Raw genomic sequence first — 17,093 nt, 5'->3', positions numbered from 1 at the left:
TTACCACCACCTACAATTCTTGGTAAGTTTCCCAATAGGATTCCTGATAGGATTTCTTCTGATCTTGGCAAGTCCCAAATAGGAACTTGGCAAGAAAAATGAGAATCGTTGCACCGGGTATCCACACCTAAATCAAGAGTGCAGGACCTAATAGTCACACACTATGATTGCTCCCCAAATCATATCAAAAATATGCAGTTTTATAAGCTCAATAAGATTGGCGAATGTAAGATCAAAACAGCAGACTTTCAAATCCTCCCCGATCAAGTACAAATATTTTCTCAAATTCGAACACTTCAAATAAGCGCCAAAGATCAGAAAGCTTCACCCGTTAATCGTAAATCTGAAAAATATGACTTTTTCAGAAAACAAAACTGGTTCGGTGACCTACATCCAATTGTACAGCTTGATGCAAAAACTGATTATGTGGTTAGCAAAGTCTTACTAGAAATGGACCACACGTGTCTATCTATTTACAAAAAACTTTGCAATTTGAACCGTGATCTCAAACAAACTGCATTAATTCCTTTAACACAACAACTCCCACTTATAGGATATGTTATAACCGGAAAGCGACACACATTCGCTACACTTAAAAGCTCAAATGTTATTTCACTTTTTCAATGTAAAGTTTTCTCATCACCTCTTTTTGTATTAGAAAACCAATGTTTTGAACGCATTCCTATATTTTAATAGAACAAACAACAGTTTGAAGACTACACGTATAACCTTTCCCTGGTCTATTAAAGCACCATGTAAATCAGATAATTTTGATCAACAAATCTCCCTAGATGCAGATGGCGATGAGTCATACCGTTTAAAACCTTATCCAATTAAAGTGCGAAGCCCAGTCAGAACTTTCACGGCTGACGAAGTTGAAAACACTTTCACCCACGCGGACTTTACAGCACAACAATTCAGCATATATAGTCAGCACAATTGGACTAAGTCCATCGATAAGATGAAATTTAACCAATTAATAGATGACGCCGCCGACAAATTTGAAGTAGCACAAGCTGTAGACTCGACAAATCTTGCAAAAAAAGCACAATCAAAAGCACAATTCTTACAATTACAAAGCGAATACAACAATTATTTCAACAAACTCTTTATTAGCGGGAAAAAAATTACACTTCGCCGTCTCGATTGGCGTGATCTAATTAACGGCAACTTTTTAAAAGAATCCCTCATAGGAATCTTTGGATACCCCTGGTACGTATTGAAAAAAATAACCATTATTTGGACTGTATTTAATTTTTTATAGTGCCTATTTGGACTATTTCGAAGCGCATTTAATGCCTATAACCTCAAAGCACTCTTAGGCCCTAATATAACACTAGCAAAAATCATCACCTCTGTATTTTTTGGCGTGTTTTTACAAACAGTACCTCATGTACTCCAATCTGATTCCTCACAGTATAAACCAGCCTCCCCCTAAAAAAACGACGAAAAAACTCCGTTGATAGTAACATCCCTCACTCTATCACAACTCTATTACAAAATAGTTCGAATAAACACAAAACATCCACTCTCTATTTACAAATGCTATGACTTATCAGTAGCGTCACACGGTAAACCGGATTTTCACGCTTTACACGTACATATCTTTCGACCTAACAACTGCAAACGCTCAGAACGCATTTCACTTTCAAAAGATTTTTCTGAAAATGACCCTGATTCTTAGGAAATCCCGGAAGAACTTCATTTTAATCTGCCTAGTACTCGTATTTCACACCTTCTTGTTTTAGCGACTCCACAACAGTCACTCCTATAGCACAGGAAGGAGGTTCACCAGTTCCTCCAATTGTCGACCCCACAGCATACGACCTCATTATGCTGGACATCGAGGACATCTTGCCCTGACCCCTCACACCGTTGGTGCTGCCCCACCCAGTACCAGAATCCGAATGCAAAATGCAGACACCAGCCTTCTTCACGATTGCTCAGTCCTCACCACAGCCACAGTCTGTGGACACAGCAAATTATGCGCAGATGAAACCATTGCCTTCACACGCCACCTCATCCTCCTCTTCAGGTGAAATCCACATGTATATCGAAAGTGACACAAGTTCACCCTCGGTTCCTATTGGCCCACCAAGCTCGTCAAAAGAGCTCCTCCTTCAAGGAGATCAACCGGTGCCACAGCCACCTCCAATACATGGAACAACCCCTCACACAGCGACACCCATATCACAAACACCACCCCCCGCCTTCGAGTATTTTCTCTTGGGCTGATGAAGTCGCTATAGCGGAACAATCAGGCTGTTCCATACCTTAGACGGTTATCCCAAACTGGGCATACTCTGGAAGGATTCGTGGATCTCGACCACTCTTTCGATCACTGGTGTAAAGAACACCAGTAATGACCACACCCTCTCAACAACGACCCCGTGTAGCTTCACCACGGTATGGCCCAACCATTCCACCTCTCCGACCGTAGACATTCTTTCCACAACCACCCCCCTACGATCGACCGACATCGACGGACAATTACTCGTCTACTGACCACTCACCCAGAAGAAGCCCAAGAGCCATAGCACAAGAAATCTATCCTGTGCGCTCATCGCCGATCCAGGCTTCACAGTCGCCTGCTTGATACACTGCAAGCCCCCCCCAGAGGCCTACAGCCCTCATTCTCTCCCGGGAGAGGAAACCCCTTTGCACCCACGCAAGGGATCACTTGTAGAGTGCCAGGACCCAACTTTTGTTTTCAACAATTAACGAATCCTCTCGGCATCGACACAGTTCATGGTGTCCATGTTCCTGAGCGGATAAACTACACATCTACACCGCCACAACACCCACTCATACCAAGAGCCAGTTCCTGCTCTCTTGGACAATTGGAGAATGAACATGCCCAAGAAGATCGGGATAGAGACCTCCCACTAGCGTGTCTCCATTTTACAATCAACCACCGCTTCACGGAACGTTTCTGGCACCAATCCAAATACTTCTTCGCACTTGCGGACCATGACTGTTTGGACACCTTTTTTACTCGCGATGTCGCCCCCTACCGTATTCACCTGAAATACGACCCCTTCTATCTTCAATTTTGTTTTTTACATCCCACACATATGGATGTAATTAACCAGACACACAAAGTTAGCAGAGTAAAAATGTTACACACTATTCACAACTTTTTATTTGTCCAACACCACTTCCACAGGACAAACCCACTCATCCACATGAACTCTCGAGTCCAATATGCTAACACAAAGCTCGCTTCACCCTAATACATGAATTATAGCTATATAATTCAACCAAATTATTTTGAAGGCACTCTTCGCAATTTCAATCTGATAAAGAACTATTTCCTGTTCTAGGCACTCTATGCAAAACGCAACCGTCCAATTCTGGCTCCGATCGAATATCTCCGGTAAGTTGAGGAGGAAGGAGCCACGAAGTGCATGTATGGCAACACCTTCAACCTCCTCTACAGGGACTGGATAACGGACAAGTTGGACAATCGAGAACTGTCGGCAGACGAGACACAGATCCTCAACCATCTTCTCGCCTTGCAGCCACACTGCAACGTCGACCTCTTCCCTCGTGCCTTGCAGCTTGCCTGGCATGTGATCAGGAATTTTTGGAATTTATCAGGGATCCTGATAATCGGACAATTTCAAGTTCGAATATTGGACGTAGGCCACAGTCCTACAACACCGGGCTCACAGTTCCTCAGAAACTAAAGACTCACTGATCTTTCAAACTGACTTAAAACTTTTATTTTTTTTTCTTTCTATTTCTCTTACTCTATATACGCTATTTCCTTTTTATATTCCTTTCTTCTTTGCCACAATTGAAGTTTAGGATCAGTTCTTTTCTTATTCCTCCCGGTCGGGGCGTAGTAAGTACTCATTAAAACTAATTAATAAATTTAATAGGGAAATTAGCTCACTTAGTATCTAAAAGATGGGTTTCCACCAGAAGGTAAGCTGGTAAATCCGACTGGTTCAAACCTTGTATCAAATGGAGATAAACCGAAATCTGCTTGTACAAACCAGACAGAGACTACAAACTACAAGCGATCATTCAACTGGGAACAAATCCTCACTACATGACAGTGAGAGCAGTTGGGTACTCTAACAGGACTGACGTTACTGGCCAGCACACCCTGTAACTTGCACCCTCACTGGTTCTACAATCAGAACAACTCTTGACTGAGGACACTAGTCACTACTTTAATGACAAGGACTTCAGACGATAGCACAAGTCACAACCACACTTCAAAGAGGACACAACTCTTCACTCCACCATCCAACGAGGATGACACATCCAGCGTATTTCTGGTGCAGTTCACAAGTTCGGATTTAAAACTCTAAACCCCGGATGGACGTAGCATTAGAAATACTGGATGTACACCTCCAGCCAATCACAGACTGAGAACACACTATTCTCTTTTATATAGAGAGAACTCAACTAAATATAGTCAGTCTAATAGATTAATTACACGATGTGTATACCTCTGAATCCGGTGTTAACTTATTTATTCATCGTTATAATTGAAGTATACCTTCAGTGTTTTACCGAGTCGGTTAGTCTGAGAGATATAGGTAAGCCTACTTCGCGCGCAAAAATAAGTAGCCGCTGCTCTTTATAATTTAAGGCTGTAAAAAGAGCTCACCTTGGGTCTGCCTTACTTGCTATATTTGTTTATGTACCTCTTCTCGGACTCGACCTGTAATTTATTTAATAGCTATTGCTAGTCTCTGTCTTTTAACTAAATATACTGTACTTGAATTAAATTGTATGAGCTCTGGTTTACACTTTTTTGTTCTGTACTGGAATAAAGTTAGTCTTAAGTCTGGAGATAATGCTAACGAGCGGTTTCGCTCAAGTCTCCCCCAGGTTGAGGTCGCGCTCGAAATCGCCTCTGATCAGACCGTCCCAGACAAGTGGGACCTCTGATCAGACCGTCCCAGACCGAAGTGACCTCTGATCAGACGAGTATGCACTCGAAGATCGTTGTGCGCTCGAAGTGCGCTCGAAGCCGCCTCTGATCAGACGAGTTCCAGACCGAAGTGACCCCTGATCAGACAAGTTCCAGACCATTGTCCAGACGCGTTCCAGACCATTGTCCAGAAAAAAGTGCGCTCGAAATATTGTCCCAGACCATATGCATGGATGATCTCTGCAGATCTTCAATAACGAAAGTATTGCACAAACATGACAATACATAAAACAATAAGATAAATCAATGAAAAAAAATTTTCTTAGCAATAAACGTGTCCGTATATCACCCAGGTTAAAGTACGCAACAGAGTATGTCCATACTGAAGATGAACGAACTGCATGGAATGCTAAATTTTGATTTAGTGGATTCTTAGAATAGACAAGAATGCTCGGTAATATACGCTCCTCATAATGTTCCGACCCCGCTCATCCATGCTTTTATTTAATTGTATACCAAATGAGGAAGAGATGGAAAACTTTCAAAATTCCACAAAACAATGTGAAAAATAATGCTGGATTAAGTGAACAAATAATGCTGGACTTCATGGCCGATGAGACTTTCCATTAATGGGAGTAAAAAACATCAACAACAATAAAACCGTATAATAGAAAACATTAATTGCGACACTAAAGTCGGTGTCTATTACAACACTAATTAACAAAATGAAAAACGAATCAGCTAAAACGTGATTTCATCAAATTAACCTGTTTCTCATTAGATAAGATACGAGACCTTACAGTAATGAGATGCGGTAACGGGTCGACGAAGAAGAGAAAAAAAGGCAAAGATCAAACATACGTTTTTGTTTTGAAAACAACAATCCTCCAATTGATTTAAACCTATACATATCAACTCGCCACATTAAAAAAATATCTCACCTGGACTGTAACTCCCATAATTGATATCAGAGGTATCCCACTCTGTCCTGATGAAATAGTATCTCATGTGAACATCGTCGGCATTAACCTCATTGTTGTTGTTGTTGTTGTTTTTGTATCCTAAGCCCACCTGGAGCAGACAGGTGAGAGCAGTGACCACCATTGGTATCCCATCTGGTCCCTTCATGAGAGCTCCTCCGCATGTATAGATTGTTGCATTGGAACTCATTATGGCACGAAAACTGTAAAATCATTAATTATCATCTCAACCGAAGTGCAAAGCAGGTACGAAATCATAGACGGGTTTATTTGGGCGGATCTGTTATGTCATCCCCCCATCTTAGAGGACATAAAACTTCTCAAGCGCATGTGCTATATTTCACATAGTAACGTGCTATATAACATTTTCTAAGTAGGGGTTACAAAAAACACTGGGGGACTGGGGAAATAATGCCACCGCCATATTATTAACACCCACCAGGCGCGAAGTTGATATAATATTATATAAACTCAAAAAATGATATATGAGTGAAATTATATCCCGGGCCGAGGAATTTGGCCAAAAATTATGTAAGATCAGCGGCAACTAGCGTTGACAAGTTGAAAATTCACAACAATTTTCTTACATAATTTTGCGTTGAATGCGTTGAATTTAAAGACAAAAATTCAACGCACTTAAGAGACGCAATCCTTATAAAGCGTAGATCTTACATATTTTGGGTTGAATCTAGCGTAGACCTTACATATTTTGCATTGAATTTAGCGTAGAACTTGCATATATTTCGTTGAATATAGCCTAGATCTTACATATTTTTCGTTGAATTTAGCCGAGATCTTACATAATTTCAACGTATTCAACGCATTTATCATGTGAGAAGTACTGCGAAAAAATTAAAAATTTTTTTAAGTTTTGAAAAAAAAAATGAATTTCTAAAATGGTCTGAAATGGTTTTTGCACCGTAAGAGAGCAATTGGTCATTTTTTGCTGACTTCATTTTTCTCAATTGTGCAGTATAGGGGTCTAAACGGTAAAAAAATTAACTTTTCCAAAAAAAACTTGAAAAATTTGAAATCTTCAAATGGTCTGAATTGGATTTTGCGCTATAAAAGAGCACTGAAAAAGATTTTTTTCTGACTTCTTGTTACTCACTTTTGGAGTATAGGGCTCGAAATAGTGAAAAAATTATTTTTTCGAAAAAAAAACTTGAAAAAGTTTTGAAATCGCAAAATGGTCTGAAACGGATTCTGCACTATAAAAGAGCACTAAAAATTGATTTTTCTCAATTGTGCAGTATAGGGGTCTAAACGGTAAAAAAATTAATTTTTTGAAAAAAAAACTTGAAAAAATTGAAATCGTAAAATGGTCTGAATTGGATTTTGCACTATAAAAGAGCGCTAAAAATGATTTTTCTCCGACTTCACGTTTCTCACCTTTGCAGCATAGGGGTCGAAACAGTGAAAAAAAATTGATTTTTCGAAAAAAACTTGGAAAAGTTTTGAAATCGTAAAATGGTCTCAAATGGATTTTGCACTATAAAAGAGCACTAAAAAGTGGTTTTTTGCTGACTTCGCTTTTCTCACCTGTGAAGTATAGGGGTCGAAACAGTGAAAAAATTGACTTTTTGAAAAAAAATTTGAAAAAATTTTGTAATCATGAAGTGGTCTGAAATGGAATTCAAAAAATTCAAACTTAGATTTGTAAGATCTACGCCAAAATTCTACGCAAAATATGTAAGATTGGTGTTGAAAGCGTTGAATTTATGTAAGATCTACGCTAAATTCAACTCTAAAATGTAAGATCTACGCTAAAATTCAACGCTAAATATGTAAGATCTACGCCAAAATTCAACGCAAAATTATGTAAGATTGGCGTTGAATTTCTAAAATGGTCTGAAATGGTTTTTGCACCGTAAGAGAGCAATTGGTCATTTTTTGCTGACTTCATTTTTCTCAATTGTGCAGTATAGGGGTCTAAACGGTAAAAAAATTAACTTTTCCAAAAAAAACTTGAAAAATTTGAAATCTTCAAATGGTCTGAATTGGATTTTGCGCTATAAAAGAGCACTGAAAAAGATTTTTTTCTGACTTCTTGTTACCCACTTTTGGAGTATAGGGCTCGAAATAGTGAAAAAATTATTTTTTCGAAAAAAAAACTTGAAAAAGTTTTGAAATCGTAAAATGGTCTCAAATGGATTTTGCACTATAAAAGAGCACTAAAAAGTGGTTTTTTGCTGACTTCGCTTTTCTCACCTGTGAAGTATAGGGGTCGAAACAGTGAAAAAATTGACTTTTTGAAAAAAAATTTGAAAAAATTTTGTAATCATGAAGTGGTCTGAAATGGAATTCAAAAAATTCAAACTTAGATTTGTAAGATCTACGCCAAAATTCTACGCAAAATATGTAAGATTGGTGTTGAAAGCGTTGAATTTATGTAAGATCTACGCTAAATTCAACTCTAAAATGTAAGATCTACGCTAAAATTCAACGCTAAATATGTAAGATCTACGCCAAAATTCAACGCAAAATTATGTAAGATTGGCGTTGAATTTCTAAAATGGTCTGAAATGGTTTTTGCACAGTAAGAGAGCAATTGGTCATTTTTTGCTGACTTCATTTTTCTCAATTGTGCAGTATAGGGGTCTAAACGGTAAAAAAATTAATTTTTCCAAAAAAAACTTGAAAAATTTGAAATCTTCAAATGGTCTGAATTGGATTTTGCGCTATAAAAGAGCACTGAAAAAGATTTTTTTCTGACTTCTTGTTACCCACTTTTGGAGTATAGGGCTCGAAATAGTGAAAAAATTATTTTTTCGAAAAAAAAACTTGAAAAAGTTTTGAAATCGCAAAATGGTCTGAAACGGATTCTGCACTATAAAAGAGCACTAAAAATTGATTTTTCTCAATTGTGCAGTATAGGGGTCTAAACGGTAGAAAAAATTAATTTTTTGAAAAAAAAACTTGAAAAAATTGAAATCGTGAAATGGTCTGAATTGGATTTTGCACTATAAAAGAGCGCTAAAAATGATTTTTCTCCGACTTCACGTTTCTCACCTTTGCAGCATAGGGGTCGAAACAGTGAAAAAAAAAATGATTTTTCGAAAAAAACTTGGAAAAGTTTTGAAATCGTAAAATGGTCTCAAATGGATTTTGCACTATAAAAGAGCACTAAAAAGTGGTTTTTTGCTGACTTCGCTTTTCTCACCTGTGAATTATAGGGGTCGAAACAGTGAAAAAATTGACTTTTTGAAAAAAAATTTGAAAAAATTTTGTAATTATGAAGTGGTCTGAAATGGAATTCAAAAAATTCAAACTTAGATTTGTAAGATCTACGCCAAAATTCTACGCAAAATATGTAAGATTGGTGTTGAAAGCGTTGAATTTATGTAAGATCTACGCTAAATTCAACGCTAAATATGTAAGATCTCCGCTAAAATTCAACGCTATATATGTAAGATCTACGCCAAATTTTAACGCAAAATATATAAGACTGGCGTTGAATGCGTTGAATTTATATAAGATCTACGCTAATTTCAACGCTAAAATGTAAGATCTACGCTAAAATTCAACGCTAAATATGTAAGATCTACGCCAAAATTCAACGCAAAATTATGTAAGATTGGCGTTGAATGCGTTGAATTTATGTAAGATGTACGCTAAATTCAACGCTAAAATTGTAAGATCTGCGCTAAAGTTCAACGCTAAATATGTAAGATCTACGCCAAATTTCAACGCAAAATATATAAGATTGGCGTTGAATGCGTTGAATTTATGTAAGATCTACGCTAAATTCAACGCTAAATATGTAAGAACTACGCTAAAATTCAACGCTAAATATGTAAGATCTACGCCTAAATTCAACGCAAAATTATGTAAGATTGGTGTTGAATGCGTTGAATTTATGTAAGATCTACGCTCAAGCGTAGATCTTACATAAATTCAACGCATTCAACGCCAATCATACATAATTTTGCGTTTTTTAGCGTTGACACCTCGGCCCGGGATACACATTACACGTGACACAGCACATAACGTACGGGGACATTAGCGGAAAGGATTATATTAGCCTTTGTGACAATTGCCGAGTACGGATTATCACTTTAATGCATATCAGAAATTATTTACGAAAATGGCTTTTATTTACCTCTACAGTTGCCATAATTCCAAATCGCTCATAATGTCCGTCCATTCCCGGGTCGAGGTTTGGTCGAGAAATAACGTAAGAATTGCGGTGAATAGCGGTGAAAAGAAAATATTTTTCACCGCAAAGCGCCCGCATCTTTTTGCGATGAATGACGTGAAAGCGGTGAATTTTTGTAAGATTTGATTTGCGGTTTTTACCGGTGAATTTTTGTAAGATTTGCGATTTTTAGCGCTGAAATTTTCACCCGATTTCTTACAATAAAGAAGCTGCCGTACATTGGTTCGAACCTCTCATCCCCTGCATGTCAAGAACATCTTATTCCACTGCGCCATCTGTCACTAAATTTGTTAACTTTTGTTGTGAATTTAAATCAGATTAAATAAACGTTATGAAAACAAATGCGTTGAAATTTTGTAAGATTTAGGGTTTAGCAGCGAATTTTTTATTTTTACCGCTTAAGCCGTGAAAAATAATAATTCACTGCTACCACCGGGAAGCGGTGAAAATAAAATTTTCACCACTAAGAACCGCAAATTTTACAAAAATTCACCGCAAAAAATATACAGTAATTTTTAGCGGTGACTTATTTCTTTTTCACCGCATTCATCGCATTCAACGCTAAAAGTCGCAATTCTTACATCTTTTCGCCGCATTCACGCAAATCTTAACTTTTGTAGCGGTTTTTAGCGTTGACACCTCGACTCGACCCGGCTAATACAATCAAGCAACATTCGCATTTACCTTCGACCGCAAAAATGTCTCAAAGCGGCAAAAACTAAGAATAACGGCAAATAGTTTTTGTAACACACTCGCTTTTGTATTAGGATTACTAAAAAATTTAGGTTTCTAATTTTTGTATTTTATGGGTTCTAATTTTTTCATCACGGACTGAAAAGAACCGCATCATTGTATCTTCGTAACGGTTGTCGTTGAGAAACAAAGGTAAACATATTAGAGTGAGTTATCGGTAATTGCTTTTTTCTAGAGATTATGCTGAAAAGTAAACGCAAACTTAAAATTGTTGTAAAACCGGGCTGAGCTTCAAAAGTTTTTCAATACCGAACCATTGCAAATCCAGAAACAGTAAATAGACTGTTTTACATTTTTACTTATTCTGTTCTTGTCAAAATACAATGAGTGGTCTTTTTTTCAGAGTACAATTGTACTTCCGACTTTATCCTGAAATTGATCTCTCCATAACTGTTACAATGCAATTAGCAGCCCAATTAACATAAATGTATATCTCTTGTCAACCTAAAAACATACTGATTTGAACTTGTTTCAGCCCTGCTTGTCAGCCCAAAATACACTGTCTTCAGCCTGCTTCGGCATCGATTGTCAGCTTAAAATACACTGTTTTTAAACTGTTTCAGCAATGATTGTTTATCAGTTCTGAGCTATTTTCACACCATCTAACAGCGAACCACTGTCATCATACTACATCACACCAAAGGCATCTTCACGTCATACTACATCACGCTACAGTCATTTTCACACCAAAAAACATCACACAACAGGCATATTCAACTCATACTACATCACACCACATGCATATCCACATCATTTTACATCACAGCACAGGAATTTTCACAAAACAGTACATCACACCATAGGCATTTTAACACCGTACTAAATCACACCACAGTCGTTTTCACAGCATACTAATTAACACCACAGCCATATGCACAACATACTACATCACACCACAGGGATTCTAAAAACAATTACATCACACCACTGGCATTTTCACGCCATACTACACCACAAAACATGAAAACTCACATCACACAACGTCACACCACACGCAGTACCACACCATGCTACATTACACCACAGATATAACCGCACCATACTGCGTCACACCCCTGCTAATTGAAAAGAAAATGCATAAACTAACCAATGTAGAGATTTCTTCGCATTTCTGCACTACCTTTTCGCCTCAAATTTAAAACAAATAGTTTTGTTTTCTGAAATCCGTGTAAAATGCCTAAATTTTAATAGATCACTTATTCGTTTATAATCAATTAAAGATGAAAGGCTGTAATCCATTAATGCTGAAAGTGTCTTTATTTTTATACAAAATCAAAACACTGTTTAAAGAACATTAATTACAAAATAAACTTTTTGATAGTCCATTTCTAAAATATTCTGCAGTGTCTATCCTTTGAATAAAAAATGAGTTAACTCACATCCAACACGAAATTAAAATTGTTTGATCATTCAGAAGATTGACACTTGTTATGAGACAGCAATTACCTCGCCACCAACACAAAACAATCTTTTCTTTTTTGGTGTCGAAATTGCCTTACGGCTGATGTAAAATATCGAAAATGGTGAACACTAATAAAAAGTTCTGAGATCTTATCTGAGGACCGCAGCTAACAGTTTAAGGTTTGAAAAAAGGGAAGAAAAATTTATTATATACCGACCAACGTTGTTTGAATTGCTCTCAAAGGACAGGCGAGAGCAATTTCAAATAGAAGGGATTTAGCTGAGAAATTTGTAATGGAAGCAAATGACTCCGACCCCACAAGTGTTCAGCACTTGGCCTGTTAGGTTGCCAGTCCAACATATTATCAACTCCGGTACAGTAGCGTTAACTCTTCTTGCCACAATCGTTTTTATAGTAGCAACAAAACCTTCTTGAGGAAGAGACCAACATTAATCACTCAAAAATAAAGAACTCAAGCGCAAAAAGTTAAAGCGTAGAAAATTTGCGGTGACGGAAGTTAAAATGCCAGAAGTTGCTACTTAGCAAGAAGTTTACCTCCGTTGATTTGCGTCGTTTTAAAACGCGCGTTCCGTGTTTTAAGCATGGTTACGTGACTCTATAGAAATCACTTAGCAAATCCGACTGAATAGCTCGAACTGCTTCGCGGTTCTCGATAAACGCCAGATGTTCTTAGTGAGTTCAAGCAGAGTCACGGAAACATTACTTCTAAAACAAAATTGCAAAAAAGTATCTAGCAAAGATTTTACATAAAAGAACTTTGTTCGAGAGCAATTTAAGACTATGTAAGGGTCAAAGTTGGACAACTAACAGGACGGCAAAAAAGACTGAGCCCTAAAACCAATGGGATCTCATTCATAAACAGATCATTTCAATTCGCCTGATAAGTAATCGAATAATTTTTTTGGTACAGTTGCAGTTCTTCAGATGCTCAAAAATTTCTAAATAAGTGTCGACAACAACATTTCCATCCACAATTTCAACTGACGATCAACAAAGGCCTGAGAATTCCAAATCAAAATCAAAACTTTTTTTTCGTCTTCAAAAATTGATCTCATAAGTTTGTTTTATAGATCTATAAATGAACAATTGGGCAGTTTTGAGCACAATTGTTCAGCTAAAAGAAGTCATGACATAACATTCTATCTGACACAACTTTGTTTTGCTTTGCGGCAAATTGTAAACTTCAGAAAACTCCATGACGATCAAAAAATGCTTCAGTTGGGTTTCCGTGAAGCTCCTCTGGTTCAACCTCATAAATCTGCATAATTTTTATTTGCAATTGGTAGAATTTGTGAATAACTCAACCAATCTAAAATCAATATGGTTCAAAATTATTCTGGTCAGTATCGAACCAACTTCATTTTGGTTCTAGTAAGATACAAAATATCATTTGAAAGTAATAAGTGATAAAGATTGCTACATGTTGTCATATTTCCATCGGTTCAAAAATAGCAAAATCGAATGTAAAACTAAGAGTAACCAGAAATTTTCTGAAAGAATTTTTGTAATCAAATACTATCGTGCTGTCAAAAGTTTTTGCAAATTTTGCAACTTTCTCGTATTCATCAATACAATAATTGCTCCCTCTTAAGTGTAAAACAACTATTTAAAAACATAGCCATCTAACTTCGGGCAAATTGCTCTCAAGGGACCGGCGAGCGGTTGGCTTCATCAGTAGCTAGCCGCGGTTTAGTAATAGCTGCCATCGAGTAACCATCAATTAAAGCGACATACATTCATACATGACCTGAAGCGACATACGTGACCTAATCCCTTTAAATTAAAGTGAAGGAATGTCACAGTCAGTGTGAGGAAGTCGTTTTTGAGAGTGAGTTAAATCACGCATGACCAAAAAGTTAATCACGCGAATGAACAAAAAATTGATCAAATAAGAGTGAAAACTGACGTTACGCACGAAATTCAGTTGAAATTGCTTAAACAAATGACCAAAAGGAAGATTTGAAGTGATTGTGACGTTATATGGTCGTAGCAAACACCTTGACTACAAAATAAAAACAACAAGAGAAGGCCAATAATAGCCTCAGCTATAAATTTGCGGCATTTAAAAATCCATTACCAATATTGCTCTTCTGTGTTTTGTTTTTACAGCATTGTTCCCTAACAAAGCCTACAACAAGCGGCTTTTTGTTGTGCGTTTTTGTTGTCTGGTACGGTTTTTGGTTTTTACAGTACGTTATCAGTTTTCCTATAATGAATTTTAGTAACTTGGCCACTGCCGGAACACAGCCCGGAATGAAAAAAGCGGAGGGAAAAACACAAAAACTAAACTGGTTAAATCTCAAAAAGTCAAATCGAGTACGGCATCTTATTACACTCAGTGAGAAAAGTAATTGCACAACATGCAGTTTTACTTGGTAAATTGCCTGAAGTCATTTTTACTCAACATTATTTTGTTCGTTCATTTTGATTTTTATGTCATTCGACGCATAATCATCAGAAATTTAGTAGATCTGTTTTTGGGTAAACTGACAAGCTTACTTACAGAAAAAATCTAGATAGCATTTGGCCAGTCTTCCATAGGTTCCTCTATTTTGAGTCCCACATGAAAATTAGTCAACATGTTCGCTAATAAATTTTTTGAATTCACAATGCAAAAACTTTCTTAAAATTAAACAGACATGACCAATTTGAACAAATTTTACGTGGGACTCAAAATACATCTACTTATGGAAAACTTGCCAACTTCTATCTGGTTTTTTCTGAAAATAAGCTTGTCATTTTATACAAAAACAGATCTATTAAACTTCTGATGATAATGCTTCGATTGACATAAAAATCAAAAGGAACGACTAAGAATATGTTGAGTAAAATTTACTTCAAAAACAGGCAATTTACCATGTAAAACTGCATTTTGTGTGTTTATTTTTGTCAATGAGTGTAATCATGATGCAGCCTTAATACGGTAACATGGAAATCTTAGTGCGGGCTTATTACGTGCTGTAGAAAACTTAACAAGATTTAGTACGGTTTTTTCTTAGACTTATACTGTGCCATATACTGCCTTTCAACGTTTTCCAAGATTGGGCAAACTGGGAATGAATTGACCTGACCTGTCGTAGTTTTCCATAGTGAAGAGAATAGCCACGAAGAAAGGGTAGTCTCTTTGGTTGACGTATGTTCCATTTAGTACGCAATCAGCACCCAAGAAGATTGAGATCAGATAAACACATGACGAAAACAAAAACAAGCAAGATCTGCAGGACATAATTGTGGTCGATTAAATCTGTTTTCACGTCTCTTATCAACCTCTCTTCAAACGTGGTAGTAGAACTGTGATTTTATTCATGTCAAATCACCAATGATTTCTCACAGCAGTTGATTCGTGAAGTCATGTGAACAGAAGTCGATTTCGTTTGAACGAATCATCGAATGTATCATTTTATGTCTGGGCTAGTGGGCAAAATCGAAAAAGGCGACCTGAATCATCCTTCTATATAGAAACATTTACGATACAACCTATCGTTTGTGAGAAGTAACCTCAATGAAAAAAGTCCGCAAAAGTTAAAGGCAAGCATAGCCCGACGAATTCCGGAAACCACACAAAGTAGGAAGCTGGCAATTTCACCGATTTTTCCGACTAGGATAACAGATTCAGCTAGAACATGAAATTGACTCGTCATAAACTTTTCAGCAGATTGAAGGAAAAACATGACGGAACTTCACTTATCATTTAAATTGGTTTTTATAATTTTTCAAATATGTCTTGCCTACTTGCGAGTACTGCAAATCATAATTGTTAACATGTGCTATCAGATTATTTACTTGCACTTTTTGTTTGTCTATTGTACTGAAATTTATTTGTATTTTCACATCAGCGATTTTGGGATTTCTGTGAGGATAATCATAAAAAAGCTGTCACAAACAGAAATTAAATTCTAGCTCAAAATGGTATGCTGGGTAGCGTTCTTCAAACTATAAAATACTATCAATGCAGCCCCATTGTAAATGCAAACAAATAGAAGAAATAGTTGAAGATTCATTCGTTTAAAAAAAACACTTTCACAATTTTCCGAGCAAAACGCCTTAAACATAAACGACCACTAAATTAAACATAAATCCTTTCACACTCCATAGTGGAATGAAAACTTTTTTGCAACCGGAATCCCACTAGGAAACAAGGAACCCATTTTGAGGTGCCAGACAAAAGTAACCTCACACGGACCATCCCAGACCAAAGTGTCCAATGATCAGACTGATGTCCGCTCGAAACACCGTGTGCGCTCGCTCGGAGTGCGGTCGAAGTAGTCTCTGGACAGATCTTGCCAGACGGAAATGACTTCCGATCAGAAAGAAATCAGACCATTGTTCGTGCGATTGTGCAATCGTGGCCCAGACAAAACCCAAATCATTGTCTAGACGATTGTGCGCTCAAAATTACTTCTGATCAGACTATTGTGCGCTTAAAAGTCAGTCCTGATCAGACTATTGTGCGCTTGAAATTACCTCTGATCAGACTCATTTGCGCTCGAAATAGTCTGACCAGTAAATGTTTTTCACTACGAACGAATCTCTTTAATTTTGCTAAAACATTTTCATTCCATAAAAATATTTGTTTGCAGTATTAAATTCATCTAAGGAAAAACCTGTTCTAAAAGTATTGCTAATGAAAATAAAACCCAACTGTTGAGAAAAAAAAACTATTTTTGTATACCATTAGTGAATAGTTAGACCAACTTAGACAACACCCTTAAACGTCGTCATCTACATTTAATCAAAATTTCCTCTTAAAGGGACCGGTATTTGCTATTAGCTAAACCCTTTTGCTTCTGATCGGAGCCATCAGACTCTAGGTGTGTCTCTGATCAAAAAGCTGCTTTTTTGTTGCTTCTAGAGCCAACACATCTTTGAAAAAAATGCGATCGAATT

The 17,093-nt window shown here is 37.1% G+C and overlaps 2 protein-coding genes across 3 annotated transcripts in view; both read right to left on the bottom strand.

Annotated features, from left to right (window-relative positions):
• LOC142341872 (uncharacterized) overlaps positions 1 to 15,452 on the bottom strand; it is a 213,596-nt gene extending 198,144 nt beyond the window's left edge. For both annotated transcript variants that reach the window (XM_075393169.1, XM_075393170.1), the window contains exons 1-2: positions 15,278 to 15,452; positions 5,833 to 6,074 (exon numbers count right to left, since the gene is read on the bottom strand). In XM_075393169.1, coding sequence (XP_075249284.1) covers positions 5,833 to 6,074; positions 15,278 to 15,432 — 397 coding nt within the window. In that variant the 5' untranslated portion in view covers positions 15,433 to 15,452. The remainder of the gene's footprint in view (positions 1 to 5,832; positions 6,075 to 15,277) is intronic.
• The window catches only part of LOC142341873 (uncharacterized), a 180,370-nt gene that overhangs the window by 127,990 nt on the left and 35,287 nt on the right, over positions 1 to 17,093 (bottom strand). The window lies entirely within an intron of this gene.

The sequence above is a fragment of the Convolutriloba macropyga genome, chromosome 6 (genome assembly GCF_964194025.1).
Source record: "Convolutriloba macropyga chromosome 6, txConMacr16.3, whole genome shotgun sequence".
Lineage (NCBI taxonomy): Eukaryota > Metazoa > Xenacoelomorpha > Acoela > Convolutidae > Convolutriloba > Convolutriloba macropyga.
The sequence above is the reverse complement of the archived record's forward strand: the minus strand, read 5'-3'. Positions and strand labels throughout refer to the sequence as shown.